Source organism: Atractosteus spatula, chromosome 17 (genome assembly GCF_055471065.1).
Source record: "Atractosteus spatula isolate fAtrSpa1 chromosome 17, fAtrSpa1.hap1, whole genome shotgun sequence".
NCBI classification, from domain to species: domain Eukaryota; kingdom Metazoa; phylum Chordata; class Actinopteri; order Semionotiformes; family Lepisosteidae; genus Atractosteus; species Atractosteus spatula.
Window position 1 is genome coordinate 9,290,762 of NC_142722.1, and position 24,104 is coordinate 9,314,865.

The window sequence follows — 24,104 nt, forward strand, 5'->3', positions numbered from 1 at the left end:
TATTTGAAATTAAGAAAAAAATACATTTAAGCAATTATAGATAATGCAATATTTAATTCTATTTACACATGATTTTATTGTATACAAAATTGTGTAACATATTTTAACAAGTTAAAAAGCTACATACAATATTAAATATTGGCATAACAATTAATATTTTCATGAGAGCAAATCTGTTTTCACCCTGTAGCATTTCCACATTGAACTTAAAGCTAAAGGAAAGAAGAAGTTGAAGCAGGTATGTAATGATTCCTGATCTCAACAAACTGAGCCTAAAGACTGTTAAGCCTAAAATTTACAACACTTGCCTATTGGTTTGAGACTAATGCTAATCACAACATGATGACAGTGATTTTGAAGACGTGGCCCCTCTCACTTTATCAAGGTTCTTTGCCTTCTAATCATGCATCTTAAAATCTGCAGATTATCAAAAAAAGCTATTTCATTTTCAGACATTCCCTCAACAATCTTCAAGCTCATCAATTCCAAACATGTTTTTTTAATGTAACGTAGTCCATTGCTAAAGAGAAACTGTTGTCTACATCTACTGTCACACTTGTATCTTGTAAACTGCTTCTAAATTCCAAGTACAGCTAAGGGCTGTAATTGGTAACAGTTCAGGCCATTCAATGAAATAAAGTAAAATGGGGTCATGAGATTCATTGCATTTCTCACCATTAAATGGAGAAATGGTGGTATTGGCATTATCCCCTTTTCAAACTGTACAATTATTACACTGTAATAGATCCCCCTTATTATTTATATACAAAGGATACTGGCATTTTTTTCTGAACAGGCCATAGTGTGCTGGAGGTCATCCCCACCCTATGTCCATGCTGTTCGTGGGCGACTGCGAAGCTGATGGAAACAAGAATATTCCTGATCATCTCTGCGACCGGAGTTTTGAACTGAAGAACAGACGTATTTCACGTACACAAACAAGGATTTATAATGATCATTTGATCTGAAAAGTACAGGACAGAAGCCCTGTTAGCCAGTCCTGTGAAAGAGCTCTTTAAGCACAAGCACTGCTATACCAATCATTATGCCTAGTAGTATAATTTCTAGGAACAGTGAATGAAAACTATAATCATGCTTTGTGTACAACAGTGTTGATTATGTCTATGTGAAAAAACAGGTGTGTAAAATTGCACACTAAGCCCAGTAGCATCTCCCTACCTTGTCCTGATATCCACGCTGTGTCATCCTCTCTGTCTCCAGCTGGAGCTCTTCCATGTATCTCCTCTCAGCCTCTCGCTCCTCCTCTTCCTCCTGGTCTCGTCTTCGCAGATCTTCCCACTGCTCTCTGCGCCGTTCTTCCACCTGCATTGCAGCAGCACAGAAGTGAAATAAAGGGGTTTCAGAAATCTGATCCTAGTTTTGTACAGATCGATAACCTGATTGATCAATAACCAGCTTAGCGCATACAGTACCTGTGCTGCGATCTCTTGCTTGCGTGCCGTCTTCACCTCTTCTTCCTCCTCTCTCTCGCGCCTCCTCCGCAGCCTCTCCAGCTCCAGTTCTCGGATCAGCTGCTCCCGGCGCTCCACAGACTCCTGTTGGGCATGCCTGTTCTCCTGCATTTTCTCCTCCAACTGCTGCTGCCTTCCCGCCAATACCTGTAATTCGGCTGTCAGCTCAGTTCCCGCCTTCAGAACGTCACGCATTCTCATTTCAGCTTCTAACACCAGCGCTTCCTCTACCGGAGTCAAGGCCACAACAACTAACATTACAGCTTACTGCTCTGACACGTACAATTGTTTCAGTAATGGCTAACAACCCTAAGGCAGACAGCTCAATGGTCCAGACTGACACTGTGTGCACTTACCTTTCATTACAAATCACAATTAGAAAGCGGGGTTATGTCCAATGGAATATCTTGTGCCATTAATACCAAATAATTTCAAAACAATATTGGCGATACTGACAATCAGAAATAAGTGCCAATAGAAAGATCCCAGAATAACTCATAGAAATGGTAGTTTCCCTGTACTTACCTCCTGCATGAGACGTTCCCTGGCTTTTCTCTCTTTTTCCCACTCCGCCTCTCGCTTCTCCCACACTCGCTGAGCCTCTTCCCTGGGGAAATCACACACATTACCATTCCTGCCCCCAGCTCCAGGTCGTGGATGAGTAGACAGGTACATATGTCAATTCACAAAGGTGTGCTGTACATGAAACTATTTTAGAGATCACAGTTTCATGTTAGGAACCATCTCTCTATCAGCTTATAAAGTAATGTAGGACAGAATAAAAGCACCACAAAGGTGAAGAATCTGATACACACAAATTCCTTGCATAAACCACAAATTCCACCTTATCAACTGAAACAGCACTTACCAAGACCGATTTTAGTATTACAGAAAATATTTTAGACACCACTTCTTCATGCCACAGAAGTATTTTTAAATAACGCTAGAAAATGATTTTTGTTTGAGGTTCACGGAGACTGGCTGGGAGCAGGTGCTGCCCTAACCTGTAGAGGACGTCAAACTCGGCTTCCCTCTCTCTCTCCAGCTGAAGCTGCTCCTCAATGACTCGCTTCATCCAGGCAGCATCAGCCACAGCCCGCTCCCTCCGTGCACTGATCAGCTGGAGCTCCTCCTTCTCCCCCTCCAGGAGGGCAGCCAGGATCCTGCGATCTGCTTCCTGTCATGGAGGAACGAAACGATCAACCACGCGACATCGGGCCCGTTAAAGCCACACGCCGTCTAACATCCAACAGTCAGTGCACCATCTGCCTGGAACTTGATCTAATTTAAAGCGGGAAGATTAATAGGAAAGGAGATGTTATGCAAAAAGCACTTCTCAAGTTATTTTATGTGGATGCTCTCTTTACACTCACCAGCTCCTCCTGTACTTGTTGAGCTCGCCTCTTCATCTGAGTGCGATACTGACGGGTCAGAATCCGTCTGCAGGGTTGAGCAACAGGAGAGAACTTCAAATGCCAGGACCACTGTGTACATCATCACATGCACCTAAAGAATCCTTCAATCACCTATCTTTCAATTACCCAAGTAATATCAATCAGTTATAAACCTTTCCTAATTATTTCAAGCCAAAAAATAGATCCTCTTTAAGTCTCTGACTTCTGTCCCTGATTTTTCCACCTCACTAATTACTTCTCAACCCTTAATGTATCTCTCTTCAACCTGGGTCACCAAAATCTGTCCCTTCCCCGACACCTCCCCTGGTCCCCCATTTCTTCTCACTAGCTCTGTCATACCCCAGCTCTGATTTCTTCCTGCGCTCCTCCAGTTTCCTCCTCTCCTCCTCAAGCTGCTCCACTTCCCAGCGCTGTGCCAGCAGGGCATCCTGCTCCTTCCTGAGACGCTTGGCCTGAAGCAGAAAGCGACGTCATCATCACACAACCCTCCTCACGACTGCACCATGAAAAGACAACTACAAATTCTACTTCTTAAAGAAGCAGGTCCTTTTGCAATCGTTCTTCACAGCTGATGGAAATCCCAAAGTGGGCTTTTCAGGAGCCGGTTCCTTATTCTAGGGATGCCTTCCCAGACTGTTTGTGTCCCTGATGGGACCCCCAGGCGACCTGCTTACCTCCTCATCTCGCAGCTTCAGCTCTTCCATCTGCTGTCGCAGCGCCTCTGCTCTCTGTTTCTCCTCTGCTCTCTTCCTCTCTTCTTCCTTCTTCATTCTCTCCAGGGCCTCCCTGCGACTCTTCTCATACTCGTTCTCAAACCGCCTTTGCTCTTCCTGAGCCTCTTCTGCTTGCTGCAGATTAACACCAGCATTACAGGCCCTCAAAGGTGACACTTCATAACAAGGGCACAAGGGCCGCAAGCTGGACACCTGTCAAGCTCCACGGAATTCTATTCAGCTGACAGCGAGCCAGTTTTAAATTCACCGAGTTCTTGTTTTGCTCAATTTAGAATATTAAATTACTGCAGTGAAATGCTTTTATGTTGTTTAGTACAAAATTCATCAAATGTGCAAATAACCTGATATTTATATAGGATTATCTGGACATTGAAAGGTGTTAAAAAGAAACATTTAGACAGCTGTAGTTGTAGCACGTTACTATTTGAAGTTCAAATATTAGAAATTTGACTTTCAAAGGTTAATGTCACCATGCGTTTTCAAAGCTGCAGTGAGGTAAAAGATGTAAGAGAGCTCCATTAAAGGAAATATGAAGGAGTCACAGAGAAGTAACACTCTGCATTGAGAACAGGTACTGCTCCAGCCCGGCATTTAGCCCTAGGTTAGGTGAGAACAAAAGGTCAGTGGCCAGAGACCTGTGGCTCTTAGACTCGGCCTGAGTTTCACAGGATGTATTACAATGGAGCGTCACACAGCGATATGTACAATTAACCCAAGTGATACTGCCTGACCACCATGGAGATGTATGAGGGGCCATGGCATTCTTCAAATGACATCTAACTTCATGGAACATTTACTCAGACTTCAGTAAAAACAATTGTTAACAGGAGATATTGAAAGAACATTAATTTCAAATGTTAGGTGCCAGTGCATTTTGCTTTTCTGCAAAGTTAAGCAAGAACTGGTATTAGATTACTCTATGCCTCTCAATAAGGCATAGGGGCAAACGTTAATTAATGGTGATGGTGCAGGTACCTGTTTTTTTTCTCTCGTTTGCACCTGCCAGCTGCTCACTACATGGTCCTTGTGCAATGCTGATTCAACCTAGAATATAAAAGTATAAGGGGATGTTAAGGATTTCTTTCCTAACTTTAACACCTAACATTAAGAAGACAGAAAGTCAGATAAAATTTGTATGCCAAAACAATTGCATATTAAGCTGTATATCTGTCTATTTAAATAAAAAAACAGTCTCTTAGGCTCCAATGGATTCTGCAAAATCCCCTGCTGCAGAAAGCAGGTCTCTGAAGAAATAATTTATCATTATGGGGCAGGAACTCAATCCTAGGGTCAGGATTACACACTGTCATGGAACAATGATGTCAATGGCCTATTAGTTTCAGGATCAAGTCAACACCTTGACGCACTTCTCCTCACACTTTCACACCATGTGGTTCTCTTTAATTTTGCTGTATTTCAAGGACTCAGAACAACATTTACAGTTTAAAAACTGATCCCTAAGATTCATTGCAGTTAGTAATAGTACCCTACCTTTCAGAATGTAACACGTAGGATACAGAAATTTTAGAGATGAACAAATTTCATATAACCGAATGCCTTATGCATGTACCTCAAGATACAAGTAAATAACAAAGTGATGTTTGCAAATAACCTTTCAGAGCATGCTTTTACCACATAAAGCACAGAAAAACAAACTGTACCTGACGTAAATCTGAATTATTTTTCTTCCAATGCTCCTGCAACAGCTCCTCTGCCACCTGTGACCAAAATCAAAAACTGCATTAAGGATCACCAACAAGAATGCAGTTAACTCGATGCTCAGGCCACTATTTTCTCCCAGTCATAGCTTGACACCAGCTGTTCTGTCTCGCCCTGAACCTTTATCTTTCGCACGAATCCCATAATAACAGGATTGATTATGTCAGGGCTGGATCAGGCTTAAACATTTCCCTGCTTACTTCAAACCACAGGAACTGGTTTCTGTAACGTGAGCAATGCTTGTACCTTCTTTCTCCGCTCTTCCCTGGATGTCCTGAGCCCTTCCATCCTTTCTGTCATCTGTTTGGCCAGAGTCTCTCTGTCGGGGACCAGTTCTCTGAGCTCAGCCTCCAGCTGGTTCCTCTCCTCCTGCAGGAAGGCTCGGAGACGGGCCCTGCGCTGCTCCAGACTCCGCTTCTTCTCCTCCTTCACTTTCTCCTGATGGTAGGCTGTCATGCTGGCAACAGGAGAGAGGCTGCCAATACTTAAATGGGAAAACTCAGCAGTTTACAAGGCTAAGAATTATTAGTAGACAAGTGGAATACGGAAGCACTTTTAAAACTGAACACAGGAGTCCTTTTTTTCCCCACAAAAGGTTATGGAATAAGCTGCCCTACCATGTTGTTAAGCGCGATAACCTGACATTGTTCATGAAATTGTTGGATGAAACCCTCAGATCTATGAGTTATAATTAGCTACATGAGCTTGTTGTGCTGCATGTCCTCCTCTAACTTGTAACCTTTCTTACGCTCTACTTTAAAGATCAAGGCAAGAATCAAAGAATCTTGCTTTATTGCAATGGGTATATATGGAAATAACGTTTTTCCTATTTTTTATCCTAGCTTTAAAAAGGATTGAACGCCTGTAGAAGGGAATGACTGTTTTATAAGAGTGATCTAATTCCATCCCAGCAAATTATCCTGAATGGGTCTCAATCAACACATATTGAACATCCCAAAGCACTTTGCAAAGCAAAGCATGTGTAAACAAAAAGCAAAATCAACGATTCATCGTTGTCCAGCACATTGAGGTTAATAAAACACATTGTTTAAAGAGGTTTGCTGAATCACCTCTGCCGGTAAGACTGTCGGGAGCTCCACTGAGCTTGCTTGCTGCTCCGCACGTTGTTCTGTTTGAAATACTGCGAGTGCAGCTCCCACTGCTGCCGGAAGCGAGCCTCCTGCTCCCGCTGTCGCACGATCTGCTGCTCCAGAACTCGAGAGCGGCTCGGACAGCGCATCGAGAGTGTGGGAAGAGCCATCTGTTTCCTGCACCTTAAAAAAACAAACAAACGTTAATTGTAATGTATGAACCCTTTCCTTTCAAACATCAATCATTACTAAAACAGAATGTCACAGGACCACAATTAATTGTATTCTACACCCTTCGCTTATTAAACTTTACAATGGGTATTCCTAGTTTCCCCGGCAATACAAATGACAATAACAACTCATTCACCTTTAGACTGCGACATTATTAAATGCGTTAACGTACAAAAATAAGCAAGTATTCAACAATATTGCATAGATAAATGTTTAGACGTTACGCGTTATGTTATACAGTGTATCGTACTGTTCTTATCCTCTGCGATTTTAAACTAACATACATCGCGATGTACTATTGTAATGTCCATATGACTTGGTTTAAACATCTGGTTTCATAAGCACTCGAAATCAATATAATGTGAATTTGTAATTCATGCAAAAGGGGACAATTCGTCTAAGAGGCAAATACTCACTGTAGAAATATGATTATCACGTTTTCAATAACGCAGTAGGGTAGGCTTTATTCCAAGTGGAAGCTTGTTCCAACTTCAAATTTCAGAAATTTCAGTTGGCGACAGTTCCTTTCGACAATTTCCTGTTTCACTTGGTAACCCGTTTAACTTCCTGGTTACACTACGGATGCTGTAAGGGACAAAGCACATGCTTAGACGTTTCCCGTGTTCTTAACTAATATGTTTCGAAACCGACATTCTGGATGTCCATAGCCTGCGTTGAATCTACACTTAAAGGCTAATCACTATAATTGTTCAAACAAATTGCATGAAATAGCAGATAGAATGGACCTTTCTGGGTTGGTGGCAAATCTACATTTTGTCTCACTAGAAATTCTCAGAGAAACGCGTTTTAGGAACAAGTTTAGCTGAACTTTGTCTTGAAATGCCAAAGACAGCACCTAAAAACCCGCTGTTTTATGACTTGCTTGCTTTGAAATGTTATTTTTTTTAAAATAGAGCATCCAACATTTAGTATTTAGTGTGCGTGGTTTGCTCCTATAATAGCTTCGCGTTTTATTTAATTTTAAATTAGAAAGAAAGTAGAAATTTACGTCACCAGTCATTATTCACCAGTCACTGTAAATCACAACAATATAGGATATACCTGTCTGGTGAATGTAGGAGACAAAGATTAAATATGCTTCGTTCAATTTCATTGTCTGCCCCGCATTAATTATAGATTAGCTATGAATGTTTCATGATGAACATATAACCATGGCTAATTATACCCTAGAAGTGTTGTCAAATATCGAAAATGTCAGTTAAAGGGTAAAGTGGGTATAAATAAATTAAAAGAAAAGCCCTTTCACGAGTTTAGAATGTGAGGAGTTGGGTCCTCTGAATTATTGATCCCTTGCAATGTTCTGCTTTAGCACATTTAAGTGTCGCATATATCTTTAACGCAAATAATACAAATAATGCAAATAAGACTTGAAAAGTACCCATTATTAAAACATATATATCGTGATTGATTGATCAGATATTGAATCATCACGACATATTTTTGAAGAGCTGCTTAATTAGTTTTGGCATTTTTATAATTCAACGTTTTGACGATGTAGTAAACAAAAAACCCCATCGTTTTCTACTTTATCTACTCGCTTATCTATGTGTTTGTTTCTTTGTCTTTTACAGAGGAAACGTTTAGATAGAAATCTCTCATCTAAAACCATAAAGCAAAAGGGGAGATTATGTACTGTACATTTACACTTGTAAAAGCCTTTTCTTCACACAAAACAAGTCCTCCGGACATTCAATATGATACAACATGCTTGACGTGAGCCCTGTAGTGTCTCAATTTTTGTTTTCCTTTTTGGAACCATGTATAAACTCAGCTGCCAAAGCAAGAGGACCACAGTTCAATGAGTACTGTTGGTACAGTAGGGTCCAGGTAGGTCTGTGCTGCACGGCTCTGGGAGTTACTTTTCGGTATTGGCTGGTGTTGTCCCGCCCACCTTGCATCTGATAGGCTAATCCGAAAATCCAGCTGGTGCCACTCGCTCGCTGTGCGGCCCCCCGAGCTGTCAGTTCAGTCGCTCCTCTACTCCTCCACACAAGCGCTCTCTCTGACAGTTCCGGGTTTCTGTTTTTGAAGCTTTATTTCCCCCTCGATTGACGAGTTTTAAATTACGGTTTTGCCGTGACAGTCGCACACCATGGCTCTTCTAACGGAGCATCAGTTTAAACAGCTTCCAGCCGATAAGCAAGTGGATACCAGATCGTTTTTGGAGTCGGTGTCGTACCTTCCGTCTTTCTTCGGTAAGTTTCTTTAAATTCACCTGGGCAGGGAGGACACATCACCTTTTTAGCAACGGATGCCATTCCTTTCTGTAAACAAAGCGATCTCGGGGAGTGTTGTAGTGTTATATTTGTGTTTCCACATAAGGATCTAAATCGCGTGAAGTCGTATTATCCATGTTTTAAATCACCTTGAAGTCTCTTCACTTTATGCATGCACTTTGGAAATTTGTTTTAATGATCCAGCTTCTTTATAAGACCTAATCTGACCACGGTCAGGTAAACAAAGAGTTTTATAGGTACGTTGTGGTCAATTATATCAGTGCGCAATAGTAGCATTTTTTAAACGATCGGAAGTTAAATCTTTTCATTCAGCTGCTCCGTGAAGTTTAGTCTAATTTTGCCTCGGTAACTTCAAGATGAATGCTAGGTCGGAGGCGAAGCTTACTGTAAGATTCGGTGATGTTCCGTGTTTGAGATTTGTGCTCTGCATGTGTTAAGAAAAAAAAGAGGTTTCAGAGTGCTGCTAGCCCTGTACGCAGTGATTACCAGAATTGCAATAAATGAAACTCCGCTGAAAACGTGCAGAACTGCACTACATCGCAACATTGTTTCTGCTTTGAATACAGTACAATCGTAACAGACATAACAGCCGCGCTGCTTGAGGTATATTTATCGTTTTGGCTGCTTGGCATATTATTGTTGTTATTATGCCAAATAATCAGCAGTTAGTAACTAATTAATTATTCGATTAATTAGTATTTCCTATTAATTGATAACAATTACAATGGCATTTTAACTCAACTGCACGAACGGTGTTACTACCTAGAGCTGCAGAGGAAATTTAAACCTACATTTATTTAAGAGAAATTGAACAGATTACAGGGTCTCGATAACACAGAACCGTCACAGCAAATGCACCGCGCCGCTTATCTTTGCTTAATCTTCTTCACTTTCTCCGGCTTCAACATCCAAATGAAAAACCTGATAGCCTGAGCCTGGTGGTATCTGGATCCCGGGCTGTAAACATAAGATGCTGCCTCTAAACGTGAGAAGCGCACTGCTTGTCTAATCTACATTTACAGCCTGATAGTAATCCCACGCTTCACTACGATGGGTTGACCCAGAATAAACAAGTACTCGTTTAATTACTGTTATTCAACAGACTAACGACTGCTTTATAAAGGAACACATTCTGTAATGTGGGTAGCTCAAAAGTCCCTTCTCATGTTGTGTATAAAAAATAACAAAATAGTTTTATCCTGCTCGTTGTTGGATATACACTCATTCTGTTTTGATAGCTACACGTATCTACACTTCATCTATAAAATAAAGTTTAAATAAAGTTTATAGACCTGGAGGGTTAGGGAAGTCATTGAATCTGGGGTAAGTGACTGCAGGTTCTGATATTTGCAACCTATTAAACACACTTATGCCTTACTTTAAATGAAGAACAGATTTTTTTAAGGCCACAATATAATATATTCAAAAGTAAAAGGCGCAGAGCAACACTTTCCATTTTTAATGACTAGGCAGCTCTAATCAACTGGAATCTGAATGTAGTATACACTTGGAGTGTATAAAACCCATCATTGCCTGATTTCCTGTTATGTTCTGAAGTGATGAGCAGACACGGGCATTGTGATTGCAGCACAGGGGTAAAAGCCTGACAGGAGATGGGTCTGTAAGGAGGGGCGTACCTCAGTTATCTGATGTATGCTTTGTTTTACCTGTTTAACTGTCCTTTGTTTAATTTTGTTACCATTTGAAGACTGGTCTTTCAAGGTTGGTAATGGATATTTTAATGTGTGATTGCATTGTTTTCTTTGTGTGTGTGGGTCCCCAATATACATAAACTGGTGAGGGGAGTATTGTCTTTACAGCATACTCTTGTTAGAAGAAACAGAACAAAGGAATGGAAATTGGAGACTGACAGAAACTCCTATTAAGCATTGATGCTGCATTATATACTACTGTACATAGAATATCTCATGTCCCAAAGACTCCAGTGCTTTTCCAAAACACTTTCTCAGTGACTTATCTCCTGCTGAGTGTATGTGTGCATCTGAAACCAACAGTGGTAGTGTAATCTCTACCTGGTGCCCGGTGCCACTTTAAATAACCAGACAGATTTCACAACGCAGACAGATTTCCATCAAGGTCAAACATACCACCAATGTATTGGCTTTAAGCTTGAAAATATTGTATACAAGCCTTACAGAAATTATTTCGGCAGATTTTGACATACAATCTGCTGTAAAAAGGAAGGCAAATGCTTCATGTTAGCTGATCTAACTCCTACGGTGAGTGGCTTTTACTGGGTGGTGGGGACAGTTCTTTTTCATAACCTCTAAAACAGATTAATCTGCTTTTTCCCCACATGCTGTTCATATTACAAAGACTGTTCAAGGATGCTGCCCTAGAACACTCTTTCTACAATCCTCTTAACAGCTTCTAATATTGACTTTTGTGTCTGTGAGCATCACCCTGATCTTAGTGCGAATACAAAATCAGGCACTGCTTCAACCTGATGTTACAACTAGACGTTTCAATTGGAAACATCCTGAGGAGGTAAAATTTGAAAATAAAAGTCTGTCCTCACAGTCTGTTTCACAACACAGTCACACATATCCATTTTGTACTTCCACACGGCCTTTCCTCAGTGGTAACCACTGAAATGTGAGGGGTGAAATTATTTTTCTGCTCTCAATGAGGGGCAGTGACATTGCAAATCTATTCGAAGCCAATGACAACATTTTCCCTGAGCCACAGATTCCCTATAGCAGCTTTATACTGTGAGACATCGCCTTTAATATGCCTTAACCTTTTAGGCATCCAGAGGCCATTTTTGCCTGGAATGGATGTGCCCTTCTTAAGCAGATTAATTTGAACTGTTTGTTCCCAGCTCTTAAACATGCTGGACCTTTAACCATGGTATTTTGTAAGTGAAATAAAAACCCCAAACCTGTGACTAGAAACAAAAGGCAAGTATTTCAACGAAGCAGCTTCTTAGACCAACTAAGAATTCAATAATCTAATGAAGACGTTCAAGTAGGTGGCTGCATCAGCATGCGTAGGCTGCAATGGAACAACTGTAGGTTTATTCCATGCTGAAAGGAAAGGAATAGACACAACAAGAGCCTCCTTCAGGCCGAAACATTGTGTCTTTTCTTTTCAGCATGGAATAAACCTTTACTTGTTCCTTTATCTAATGAAGGTGGGATGGTCCAGCAGGGGTGGGGGTCACCAGGATCAGGACTGGGATTGGGATTATCAACATTGGGAACCACTCTGTTGAGATTGATGAATTCCTCATCAAGGTGAACCATGTAGCATGACAATGTGAAAGGAGAATGGGGAGAAACCTTGTTTTCTGTCCTGCTCTATGGGCAGTAACAGTGCAGACGTGAATAAGGGAGGGAAGGTTGCACAGTCTTTAAGCAGGAGTTGTGGAATGTGTTGTCTACATGGGGACTGAATCCCTCCTTTTCTACTGCTGTGCTTTGGAAATGCTCTTCTTTTGTTTGTTCAGTAAAGGTTGCTTGTTTAAATTCTTAGCCTAGTCAACGTAACTGGTTTCTAGTCCCACAAGAGCGAGATTCGGGAGGAGTGGGTTTCTGTGCAGACGACAGCACTGAGCTGTTGCCTGGAGGCTCTTCAGTGTTTCGGTTAATTGTGTGACAGAGTAGGGTGCTCACTTAACTGCATTCTCAGTCCTGAAATTTAGCACCACTTCAGACTTAGTAATTCGCTAGTGTGACAAGTATAAATGTTTAAAAACATGCTACACCCCGGATGAAAAATCGACACAGTTTCTGCTGTAGGGCATAGTCGCTAAATGTATTTATAATATTTATATAATACACTGAATTGATGAGCATATTTATTGATGCAATATCCCAAATAGTGAATTGCAGTTGGTGGGTGCTCCACACGTTTCTTGGGTGGATTAGTTGTGTTGGGTGTTGCACAGATTTGGGGGTGTATAGGGAAGGGAGAGGAAGCAGGAGTTAGATGGGATTTACTGATTCCACAGCTTGGGAACAATGCATAGGGACTGTGTTTAAAGGCACTGGCCATTTACAGTCTTCCCCGAATGCCTCTAACCGCAATCTGCCTGTGCAGGGGGTACAGTAGGTGTGCGAATCACACACTTGTATTAAGAAATCTCCTGTTACAGATGTGTTATATTTGGAAATGCCAGAGTTAATCTCTTTTAATCTGTCTTGGAAAGGCAGGGCCTGATTGTTGACAATAAAGAACTCCATTGTGGTAAGGTAGTGGAAATGGGCATTGAAATGTAGCGCAACTGGGAATTCACTTTCTTTTCCTGCATTCCCATTAATTTCTGCTCGGAAACCCTGACGGAAATTATCAGTAAAAAAAACAGAACACAAAAATTCTCCAGGTCACGTGTGATTGGCTAGTTAGGCTACTTCACATGCAGGGTTTTACATCAGGCTACACTCGCTCGGTTCACAAGCCTTAAAGGCAGATAGGAAAATAAGTCAACTGAAATGAAGAAATGAAACCGTTGGGTCATAGTTCTATATATATATGAAAGCAGGCTGTTTCTCCTAAAGTACGTCTAGTATTTGTGAAGTTCAATTAAGGTTGAAGGGTTTTAATTCCTCGGCTTTCCTGTCATCATTAAACCGTTATTGTGTTGGATGAAACTGTGATGGTCTATTACCTTGTTCTTGAATATTTACTGTGTTCTGTCTTTGAGACACTAAGTTGTAGAGCAACTTAGTGTCTGGAAGCATTAAGCAATTTCCCCTGCCATCCAATCTTAATTAAATGTGTACTTGAATTAAATCTGTAGTTTGACCATTTTGACAACATAGGTTATTAAACGTGAATCTAAGCTCGTATGGTCAATTTATTTATGCTTTAGGTCTGTGTGGTTGTTCCTTGAAGTTATGCATAATGCAGTTTTAATGTATAATGTAAGTGACCCTGAATAATAATAATAATAATAATAATAATAATAATAATAATAATAATAGAAGAATCAGATCTCATCTCTTTTCAGTTTGGACATATAGAACTTTCCACTCCTGATATGTGATCTATTATCACAGTTGTGTTTAGCTGAAGCAATTATGTTTCATGAGAGATAATCTTTTTGGATCATATTTCTGTACCAAGCAGCAGCAGACCTCTTGCATACATAATTTAATTCCCTGCCCTCGACTTACTGTTAGCAAATTGATTAGTGTGGTGTTGAGTTGCTGTACCCATTCACTGGCAGCACAGAACCAGGGCATTCTTTGTATTGTGCTTTATTGCATTAATATACTCCTATCAAACCTTTTCTATTGAACCTGCCATCTGAAACACCCAGAGTGTTCAAGCGCTGTGTATAGTTTCAGTGTGCTTGCTTTCAGTTCTTTGGTTTCTGTCCTCTCGTATTGTAACGTTTACTGATCCTCAACACATATTTCCTCCACTTAATCCTCAAAAGCACATTAAATAACTTTGGGGTTTCTAGGACAAAAAGATATGATACATATATAATGATCTATATATGAATGCTTCTTAGAATATAGGGATTTGAATATTGATGTTCATTCCAGTAAAGCACAAGTTAAAAGTTTGCCTGCTTATGTACGCACAAAATTCACTGTGAATTTTAAATCACTTTCCTTGCACAAATATTATAGTATAAATTTCAGTAGCAAAAGTATCGATCAGAAGAGTAAGATTCTGTAGACACACAGGCATGCACAGACTCACACATAGGGCCCATTTTCCCAGGAGCCAGTTAACCAACCAGCATGTCTTTGGACTGGAGGAGGAAACCCACATGAACACCTAGAGAATTAACTCCACACAGACAACACTCCAGGTGTGGATTTGAACCCGGGCACCAGTGCTGTGAGGTGGCAGTGCTAGCCATTGTGCAGCCATACCACTCTGTGCTGTCTGCCATCCCACTAATTAATAATTAGGGCTTCTTGTTTTTGGTTTTAACCAATAAACACCATCAGGTTAAATCGAATCGGCCTCATAAAGTATTGCGTTTATCTTTAAACAACATATACCCTATGAATTTTAAAATATTGTAGGCCTGGAAATTGTGGTGTTTGTGGTGTGTCCCCTTGTTTGTACAGTATTTGATGATTGGAGTTCTACAGTTTTAAAAAACAAAAGCAATGATTAGAAATTTTGCAAGTGACAATTGGAGAGCAGAGAGAGAGACTGTGAGTAAAATACATACAGTATATATATATAGTTGTTTTTATATGAAATGTTTCCAAATTTCAGAAGAAATAAAATGCCTTGCTCAAATCTAACATCTTTATCAACACTGCAATCCTCACAATACTAATTGTAAACATGAAAACTGCTCTGTTGCTCAGAGAGCCCCGAAGACTGAGCTCATGATGGCTATTCTGGGGGGAAACAAGGCAAGATACTGCTCGATTCCCATATAGTCTGGGCAAAATGAACTATCTGCCAGAGTTATAGATTTGCCTGCTGTTCAACTGTTACATAAAACTTAAACATATGTTTTACATATGCTTCAATATTCCTAAATTCCTAAACTTTTGAGTGTGTAAAAAGTAGGGAAAATGTTTAATAGTTATTAAAAATATTTAATTATTATTTAATTTATTAAAAACAAAACTCTTATTTTAAAGGGCTGCGAAAGGTAATATTGTCTCCATTTCCCAATAAAGGCATTGCATTCAATCCAGGCACAATAATTCATAGATTATGCTTCTGGGCGACCAGTTCTGTCGTGGCAAAGCACGATTATGTTCCTTTGAATCGAAAATACTCCACCACAGTCTGCAACTCCCAGCCATGGGTTTGGCACCTCCAGGCTCTGCAGTGTGATGCTTCAGCACCAGAGCCTGATGAGAGAACACAATGCAGTTACGAAAGCTCTCGGGGGGGAAAAAGGCCTTATTATGTATGAAGAGAACAGAAAAAAGGGAGTTGAGATAATAAGATCATTCAGGAAAAATCACTGTTTGGTTCCAGCGGGTGGGGGTGGGGGATCGGAACTTTCTGTAACTAGAGATGCCCTGTGTGTGGATAACAATACACAGCAGGCTGCAGTCAGGGAGCTGTAGCACTGTGCAGAAGTAGTGCCCTGGCAGAATTCACGCCCCCTGCCTCAGTGTACAGCTGGACATTCATACTGTACAGCTGGAGTGAGCAAAACCAGCTAGACATTACAGCTATCGTAACACCTTAACCTGGATTTCTTTTAAAAAGAACAATATTAATTACACTATCCATTGATCTCGATGAAGCTTTTATCCAAAGAAACATGCATTTCTACTCTAAACAGACACAAAATTCCAGATCAGTCTCCATCAAATGAAGAGCCACAGCTTATTTACAACGGGTCAGTTCACTGAAAAAAGCTGGGTGAAGTTCCTTGCTCGAGGGCATTTGGGTGATCTGAGCACTACGAAGGGATCTGAACCTGCAACCTGCTCCACACTGCTGCAAAACAATTTCTTGATTAGTGCGATCGTTTGTATTTTAAAAGTTAAAACTAGCAAGCTATCCAATAAGAATTTAAGATAGGTTACAAACAGGATGTAACCTTCAACACATCCAGCTCAGCTGGATTATTTCTTGGTATTCTTGCTGGGGTCACTGAAAAGTGAAAAGGAGGGGTTTTGCATTCTGAGTTTGCAGAGACTGGATGCAAATTGGAAACAAATGTTGTTTGCTTAGGAAGCTTCCCTCCTGGTACTGGATTGTCTCGCATTCTGATTGAAGGATTACAGTACGACTTAATAATGACCCATTAAAGGAGAAAGCTCCTGCAGTTCATTAAAAGACGACTTAGAAGAAAAGAGGATGGCTGTACCCTGCACTGAAGAGAAGTAGTTATGTGGCGCAGTGCCTTAAAATGTGGCACAGGGGATTTTGTAAATGGGCCAGATTACACAAGTGTGCCCCAAAATTGGCCCTGAAAAATACATGAGGCAGCATGACCCTGACAAACCTGTCAGGCTTTCCTCAGGGTTGAATTATTGATGAGCGGAATAGGGACGATTGTAAAGAGTCAGAAGGTGAAGACAATTCCCCTCCAGCAGCCATTGAGTAGTGACACCTTGTGCCCTTGTCTGTACTTCTAAAATTTAATCTGTTCTTTTTTATTCAAATACTACCTTCATGAAACTTCAACTTTCTTATTTCTGATCTAAAAATAATATTCACTTAAATTCTTCACATGCAGCAGTTTCATGCACCTTAGAGAGAAAGCGTTATTTTTAAGAATACATATTTCACTTCTTTCTTGTTTGTACATCAAAAAGGGACTGAACATTCTGCATTCCTTCTTAAGTGCTGCACCCTTTAATTTTTGTTTCCTATCTAAAACTGCGTTTGTTTGAAAACTTCTCTTTTCTCTTCAGACTGCCTGGGCTCTACAGTATTTTCACCAATCAAAGCTGACGTTAGTGGAAACATAACAGTAAGTACTCGCTCCCTCCAGAACCGGAACGCCCTGGCTGAGAAGAAATTGCGGTTTCATTCTTGTCCGTTTGTTTTTTAGAAAATCAAGGCAGTGTACGATACAAACCCCACCAGGTTCAAGACCCTGCAGCACATCCTGGAGGCTGAAAAGGAGATGCATGGAGCAGAGTGGCCTAAAGTCGGCGCTACTCTAGCGCTCATGTGGCTGAAAAGGTGAGTTTTGCAGCGACTGATGGAAGAGGCTCTCACACCTCGCCTTTAGGTACTATGACAGTACTGAGGTTCTGTTCTCCTCCAGGGCTCTCAAGTTCATTCAGGTCCTGCTTCAGAGCATTGCAGATGGAGAGAGGGACGACACCAACCCCAATCTCATCCGGGTCAACGCCACCAAAGCCTACGAGATGGCTCTGAAAAGATACCATGGCTGGCTGGTTCAGAAGCTGTTCAAGGTGAGCGCCACACGTTTGGAGGGTTGTGGGGGGTGGGGACACCACAGTTACCAAATACATAATGTAGTTGCTTTTTACTATGAGATGAAAAAAATGGGATGGTTGTTTCTTTTAAGTTATTTAATTTGTAGCTGGATTATAGACCATAAGGCTTAGGACAGGGGTCTTGCACTCAATCCCTGCAGAGCTCGGTGTCTTCAGGTTTTTGTTCCACCCACATTCTCAGTGCATGACTGGTCTAGTTACTTCATGAGCTGCTCAGCAAGCTCTTAGGTGATTTACAGGGCACTGTACCTATAATGAAATGACAGATTTGTGTAATCAGCTCCGATAAACTTCTGAAAATCCTATACATGTGGTATTTAGAAAATAATTAGGTTAACTGGTTAGTTGATTGATGAGGTTGGAACAAAATGCAGAAGACACCAGACCTTCCAGGGAACTGGATTTGAGCTTCCTGCTTTAGAAAGAAACACTGTGCAGTTGGTCATTGTTATTATCATTGTAATGTTGCGTCACACTGGTGTGTTATTGGCAGTTCTGTCCTTATTGGTCATGATGTGGGATAAAAGATGAAGAGATGCAGAAAGAATGTGGATGAATGGGATCTTGGATCTTTCATTGCAGGCAGCTGTGTACGCTGCTCCCTACAAGTCTGACTTCCTGAAGGCCCTGTCGAAAGGTCGCGATGTCAAGGAGGAGGAGTGTCTGGAGAAGATCCGCCAGTTCCTTGTGAATTTCACGGCTACAGTGGATGCCATTTACGAGATGTATAGCAAAATGAACGCCGAGCTGGACTACACAGTCTGACCTCACCCCTGCCAGACTGAAACACACACCCCCGTCCCTTTACTCCTGTACATCTTGCCTCCATTTTCAAGAGCATCAGGGTCACCTCCTGAGCTCAGAGACCTGGTCCTCCCTCCTTCTCTACCACATTGGCGGGGAACATCTGAAGACCCGCTGATTTCACCTGTGGAATTGAGAGGCTCACTGTCATTTACTCTGGTGCCTTCACACCTCTCAGCTCACCTCTTTTATGCATTCTGAACCTCGAAGGCTCATAATAGGCAGCCCAAGGTCATACAGGCAATTGTGTGGGAGGGAAGATGGTGTTGTAACTAATGCAGTATGGTGTGCCTTACTTTTTAACTTGTTTAGCAGGGATAATACTGAAATGTGAATGTAATAAATGCACTTTTTAGCTGGTTCTGTTTGATCACGTTGATAACACCGTACAGTCGTTTTAAAATGTACCACTGAAATGTTTGATAGCCTTAAGCATTTCACAGTCTAACAATGCTTATGAAAACTGTCTTCAGTGCCTGTTCGGAACTCTCTGAAATTAACATCATCAGCCTTCCATAGTCATGTAAGCCTTTGGAATTCCTAGCCAGGGAAGTCTTAATACAGTCATTTCCCTTGCAGTAGGAAGTAATGCAAACATGGTTAAACTGGTTTGTAGTATGGTTATTGATGGTGGAGATTGAAGAGATGAAGTGACCTTAGGTTGACAAGCCTATCCAGGGATTTACTGTCTCCACAGAAAATTGGACAATGATGTGTGTGGGTAGAAAGAAAATGCCGAAATCATGCAACATCTGGCCTTAACCACAGACTGCACTGAAATCTGAAACCCAGACCCATTGCTTCCAAGTATCTTGAGGTTGTTGTTGCATATGCACATCGCAGTAGTTGAAACCCTGGATGTTTTGCCAGTAATGCATATATTACCATTACACACTTGTCATTTCAAAGGGTTTGTGGGTTTTACTGCTAAAAACAGGAGCTGCTTCTTTAAACAAAGAGTTGTTGAAGTATGGAATAAGCAGGGCTCCAGCACCCAGCCATGTAGAGAAGCTGATACCCGGGCTTCTTTCAAGAAAACACTGAATGAGCTGCCTGGATCAGTTAGATACTAAAAGCCAAATGGCCCTGAGCCTTTTGTGAACATTCTTATGGGAGCTGAATGAAATATTTACAGACCTGTCTGTGCTCTTCCATAGCTTCCACCTCATCTGGCCAAGAGCTTTCATCATGAATGTAATGGTTCATGCACTGAGCTCAGAGGAATAGCAAATGAAGTTTCAAAGTGGAGTACAAGAAAGTCTGTGACTTACTCTTTCACATACGAAAGACATTCCCAAAAAGTGGTCAGTGAGAGGAAATGAGTTGGAAAAACATTTTTTTTTTGTTTGTGATCTGCTGGACCTGTGGGAATACGATATCCATTGATCTGAAACTACAGATGCATGGAGGTGTAAGGAAAGAGGGGATTTTTGGATGGGAAGAGGGGAAATGCTGCTGAACAAAGTAACGGAAAGGTCATCAGTTCAGGACCTCTTTGATTCTTTCAGGCTGGAGGGTTTAAATACTTTTCATTTCTAAAAATTGCATTGTTGGCAATACATTCTTGGGGTATTTCTCTCTCACACTTAATCATATGGTTTGTAAACCTTAACTAGTAACTTAACTAATCTCTTCTAGCATCTTGTGAAACTTTAATTTCATATACTGTAGGTTAAGAATAATTTTAAAATGGCAAACTCCACAGGCTTTATCTAATGCCCTGCTCAGAGCTTGTCAGTATTTTATTGAATTGCAATTAAGTTTGGAAGCATCTTTTTATACATATCATATCAAAGTGACTCAGCAAAAGAGAACGTGTCCTTCACTGCTCATACCACAGAAGAAGCTTTAATACCATGGTGCATTATTAGGATCTCTTCGGTTTGTTTTTTCTATGTCACGTTTTGTGCTCTATGTCCCCATCACCCGTGCACTGAATCACAGAATTACCATGAGAATATGTATAAAGATGTGTAACTAAGTTTAAGGCAAAAGCACACTTACCGTAAATGCTTTAATGAGGTGGCTGATTTGCATAGTCCAACCTTACATCCAAATATGGGACGGCTGAAAGGACAGTAAAAATTAAATTTTCCATTTAATAATAAGAACCCTTTTCCTTACCCTTTCAGTAAATGAATACAAGTTGTATCGTAGCATTTAATTAACCCAGTGAGCTTAGGGCACATGCTGCTTTTTCCTTTCTGTTACCTGTTACATAGTTGTATTTATTTACACAGCTTTGGATCAGTTTCTGCCAAGATCATTTTGTGTTCAGTGAACAGCTCTAGAAAGAAGAGTTTCTGATGGGGATCCACAAAGCTGGACCGGCTGGGTTTACAGGGTAGATAAACTAGCATTTTGTCTGCGTGCTGTATCTGTGCTCCCTGCTTTTTCTAGGCTGGGCTCTATTTTACAGAAGCCCTTTTTCCAAGACCCTTGGTCAAGAAGGACTAACTGGCTTGTATAGATTGCACATTACAGGAAGCACAACAATGAGATTTATATATACATATAAAGTACTTTAACCCTGGAACAGGAATAATATTTGTTTTTACCTTCGGACAACACTGGAAATAGGACTGTGGTTGTGAGGCAAGTGGCTGTATTGTTTTCTTTTCATTATCTTTCCATCTGTCTTAGTAATTTCATGGATGCCTACAGGGGATTTAAAAGCAATACTTGGAATGGAGTGTTTCAGTTACATGCGCATATGTTTTTCTTTTTTATGTCCTACAAGCCTTTTATTTTTTAATGTTGTAGCTATTGAGATGAGTCTGCTCATCACCAGCACACCTGTACAAGCAGGTACATTAGCATAGAATGGGTGTGTAACAGTAACAGACCACATTGTTTGCTCTTGACCACCTAATTGCACTAAAGAAGACCATTAAATTTGCTGTATATATTTTTATTTAACACAAGTGGTTATGTTTGAAACTGGAGAGATGGTCTACACGTCTTGATAAATTGATATACTGTATTTCTGTTGTGTCTTGCAAAACCAGTTAAGATGTCTAGATGTAGTACATAATTAAAAGTTTCTGGTTTTATTACAGATGTGTGAGTGCTTGGCATTCTTACAGAGGTGGATGTGACTAAACAGAAAATCACAAGTACAGTATACTGTTATTCCAGACTGACATTCTAATATTTTTTTAAAATAAAATGAATCGGCAAACTATTAAAATGGTGTTGCATTTTTATTCTACTTTTGAGATGTTCGAGTTTCAGTTTAGCATAATAAATTAACCATGGTCTAACTTGTATTTATTTTTTCTTGACGTATTCCGTGTATTGAATTGAGATAACGTCAAATGAACTCATATTGCAGTGCATCTTTATAGTCGTGCAAGCAGATGCAATATATAAAAATGAACCACGATATATATATGGAAGAATGCCGTGTAACAAAAACCACCGTGCAAAATAAATATTGAATATGGCAAAAACGTCGTGCCATTTTGTCGCATCAAATATATAGGTCTGGATCAATCCAGGCAGATGGCATGTGACATTATATTATAACGGGACAATTAAAGGTTCATTCCATGCTGTAATGTTCTCAGCCTTTACCTTTTCCTGTGTAGCCTACACATGCTGGCGCAGTCCCCTCCTCGCAAGGCTTCAGTTGGATTATAACGTCGCTCTGTGCTTCGGTCCTGGAATGTTTATAGGTTTTCTGTTCCCTTAAAAAGAACAGCGCCTGAAAACCTACCTGGGAGAAGTTCATAACGTAGTCCACTTAAGCCGGTGAATAAGTTCATTTACCTCATGAAGACAGCTGAGTTGCAATTTGCAGACGCCCACGGTCCTCCTAGAAGCGCAGTCAGAGCACACTGGAATGACCATCCAGTGATCTCAGGGAAAGGCCGTCCTGGTCCGGTCATCCTACTTGCTGGGTTTTATTTCACCTCTGATCATTATTAATTGAACTAAAACTTTGGTTTCAGGTGCTGATCGTAAAGAAAGATCCGAACCTGTTGGCAATTCAAAGACACCTGTGGGATCTGCAGGATCCTTTTGGCACTCACCGACAAAAGTTCGCTTTTCCCTGCCATTGAATGCCTGCGTTTTCTGATTCAATCTCTTACTCGATTTTCTCGGTATGTAGTTTCCTCTGCGCCCTATGTAGTACAGAGTAGTACGTACTGTACAATCATGGTAAATTTGAATCGAGCGACCTGTCATAGGTAAGAGAGTTTCCTTTAGCGTAATTTAAAATAGATTTTAAAGAGCAAATGTTTCGGGCATTACTGACATACAGCCACTAGAGGGAGCCTTCAGCTCACAGGAAAACGCAGAGGGTGACACTCGCAGGATGATTCTGCGTCGTTATGGATTGGGAAGCCAGATGTTGAAAAAACGTCTGACGCCGATGTTTAAGCTAAAGGAAATACAGTGCTTGGGCAAATCCCGAATGTATTGAATGTCACATAGTTGAGATAAGGTCCCATGCTTTGAAAAAACCTCTAAAATGAAAAATATTAGTGGTATGGTTCTGCGGTTTTCATTTCATCCACACAGTTTAATTGCAATAAAGTATTGCAATAGCATTTTTGCAAAGTGTTATTTTTTGATGAGCCATATATATATGATCTGCGTTAGCCCGTTGGTTAAAAAATATTTTTTTTAAATAGCGGTTCTAAAAATCACGTGAACTTGAACATATTTATGAACAAAATTTGTTCAAGCAATCTGACACTTGCGAGACTCCGCAAATAAAAAAAAGATCTTAATCCCACGGAGCCAGGAACACATTTTAAAATATTTCTAGCACTCCGATTATGTTGCTTAATATTTTCCAATACGTTTTGATACACAAAATATCGTTCTCATTAAATCTTTACAAGATTCGTTAATACATTGTCTTTAAAATCTTTAAACTAGGAAAGTTTAGGACATTAACAGCTTTAAACTGTCGCTGCCGCTTTTCTGGTAAATTAAACGTCAGATTTCTTGTTTGTTTGTTTTCTTTAACTTTTCTTTAATGTTGGGGTACATTGTAACTTTAAGCGTGAAAAATGCAGGCGGACACAGATGCCTGCTGTTCATTCATTGAGACTCGGCGAGAACCTCAGGAAACCGGGAGGGACTGAAGGGGTGGGTAGCTCAATCGTCACCGAGAGAAAAAAAAGAAAAAGTGAAGTTTCGGAATAAAGAGGGAACAGTCTACCTTTGGAACAACTAATTTGTAAAAGTCGGATTCTAGCGCACCTTATGGAACAGATAGATTTCTCAGTTTCAACAGAAGTGTAAACGTTTGAAAAGAAGAGTTATCTTGTATAACCAACCGTTACAGTATAAAGGATTCATTCACAGCAATCAGGTGAGGCTCTATGATTTATTACGTGGCTATAGTACGGAGAACATTCTTAGTTTTTCAGTGAGACATTCTTAGTAATAATCCGTTGGTCTCGTCCTCGTTTTATTCTAGTTTTTGCTTTGGGGAAAAGTCATACTGTAACCTAGAAGGTGTGAATTTAGGAAGAGCTTAAAAG

General features: G+C 40.5%; 3 protein-coding genes across 4 annotated transcripts in view; 2 read left to right on the forward strand and 1 right to left on the reverse strand.

Annotated features, from left to right (window-relative positions):
* Nucleotides 1–37: 37 nt before the first annotated feature.
* tchp (trichoplein, keratin filament binding) lies at nucleotides 38–7,188 on the reverse strand. Its single transcript, XM_088935566.1, has 13 exons — nucleotides 7,079–7,188; nucleotides 6,411–6,614; nucleotides 5,587–5,797; nucleotides 5,283–5,339; nucleotides 4,597–4,665; nucleotides 3,562–3,735; nucleotides 3,227–3,339; nucleotides 2,846–2,912; nucleotides 2,477–2,649; nucleotides 1,998–2,079; nucleotides 1,434–1,619; nucleotides 1,180–1,323; nucleotides 38–858 (listed from the first exon to the last, which is right to left on the reverse strand). Exons 2-13 carry the CDS (start codon nucleotides 6,599–6,601, stop codon nucleotides 826–828), a joined length of 1,500 nt encoding a protein of 499 aa, XP_088791692.1. The 5' UTR covers nucleotides 6,602–6,614; nucleotides 7,079–7,188; the 3' UTR covers nucleotides 38–825.
* A 1,497-nt stretch (nucleotides 7,189–8,685) lies between these two features.
* gltpa (glycolipid transfer protein a) lies at nucleotides 8,686–18,961 on the forward strand. Its single transcript, XM_088936133.1, has 5 exons — nucleotides 8,686–8,878; nucleotides 17,245–17,303; nucleotides 17,385–17,518; nucleotides 17,604–17,754; nucleotides 18,382–18,961. Exons 1-5 carry the CDS (start codon nucleotides 8,776–8,778, stop codon nucleotides 18,562–18,564), a joined length of 630 nt encoding a protein of 209 aa, XP_088792259.1. The 5' UTR covers nucleotides 8,686–8,775; the 3' UTR covers nucleotides 18,565–18,961.
* Nucleotides 18,962–23,682: 4,721 nt separating this feature from the next.
* The window catches only part of trpv4 (transient receptor potential cation channel, subfamily V, member 4), a 29,591-nt gene continuing 29,169 nt past the window's right edge, over nucleotides 23,683–24,104 (forward strand). The window contains exon 1 of one of the 2 annotated variants that reach the window (XM_088935778.1): nucleotides 23,683–23,932. The gene's annotated coding sequence lies outside the window, so the exon portion shown is untranslated. The remainder of the gene's footprint in view (nucleotides 23,933–24,104) is intronic. The other variant, XM_088935779.1, reaches the window with a different exon arrangement.